We start from the raw sequence: 735 nt of genomic DNA, 5'->3' as shown, positions 1-735 counted from the left end.
GTGTGTGTGTGTGTGTGTGTGTGTGTGTGTGTGTGTGTGTGTGTGTGACGAAGCTATTGGTCACTATCATGTCTACACCTGAAGCTGTATATTGAATCAGCATCCAACACTTAACTTTGTTTGCTTCTCCCTAGCTCCTGACACTGAAAAAATAATTATAATGTCTCTCCTGCATATTTGGATAGTTTGCTTCCACCTGTGTCTTCGTGTGTCTGCTCTACACCTGCCAATTATATAGTCTTAACGTGTGGCCTGTATATTATCCGGAGGATTTTGTATGTGGTGATCATGTTATCACTAATTTTTCTATCTTCCTGTTAATTTTTTGTTTTGTTTTTTTTAACTCTTTTTAGTCTTTTCTCGTATCTCATGCCTCTCAGCTCGGGTCCCAAGCTAGTGGTATTTCTCTGGATCTTCTCCAGCTTCGTGTTATATGATGTAAGGACTCCACGCTGGCGCTGCATTTTCCAGAAGTGGACTGACGTATATAGTTTACATTGTCCTGAATGACATTTCAATTTTCTAACAGCAATTAATATTGCCAAGTTGACATCTGCAACCGATAATATTTTTGATAATGGCTTTGGAGTGACAGGTTTTGGAGTGACAGGTTTTGGAGTGACAAATTTTGGAGTGACAGGTTTTGGAGTGACAGGTTTTGGAGTGACAGGTTTTGGAGTGACAGGTTTTGGAGTGACAGGTTTTGGAGTGACAGGTTTTGGAGTGACAGGTTTT

The 735-nt window shown here is 40.3% G+C and overlaps 1 protein-coding gene across 1 annotated transcript in view; it reads right to left on the bottom strand.

The window, feature by feature from the left end:
• Positions 1 to 317: 317 nt before the first annotated feature.
• The window catches only part of LOC138371547 (adhesive plaque matrix protein-like), a 1,674-nt gene continuing 1,256 nt past the window's right edge, over positions 318 to 735 (bottom strand). Inside the window, exon 2 of the mRNA XM_069336426.1 lies at positions 318 to 735. This exon is cut by the window's right edge and continues 896 nt beyond it. Coding sequence (XP_069192527.1) covers positions 318 to 735 — 418 coding nt within the window.

The sequence above is a fragment of the Procambarus clarkii genome, chromosome 36 (assembly GCF_040958095.1).
Source record: "Procambarus clarkii isolate CNS0578487 chromosome 36, FALCON_Pclarkii_2.0, whole genome shotgun sequence".
Taxonomy (NCBI): Eukaryota; Metazoa; Arthropoda; class Malacostraca; order Decapoda; family Cambaridae; genus Procambarus; species Procambarus clarkii.
This window is presented reverse-complemented; position numbering and strand designations above follow the sequence as displayed.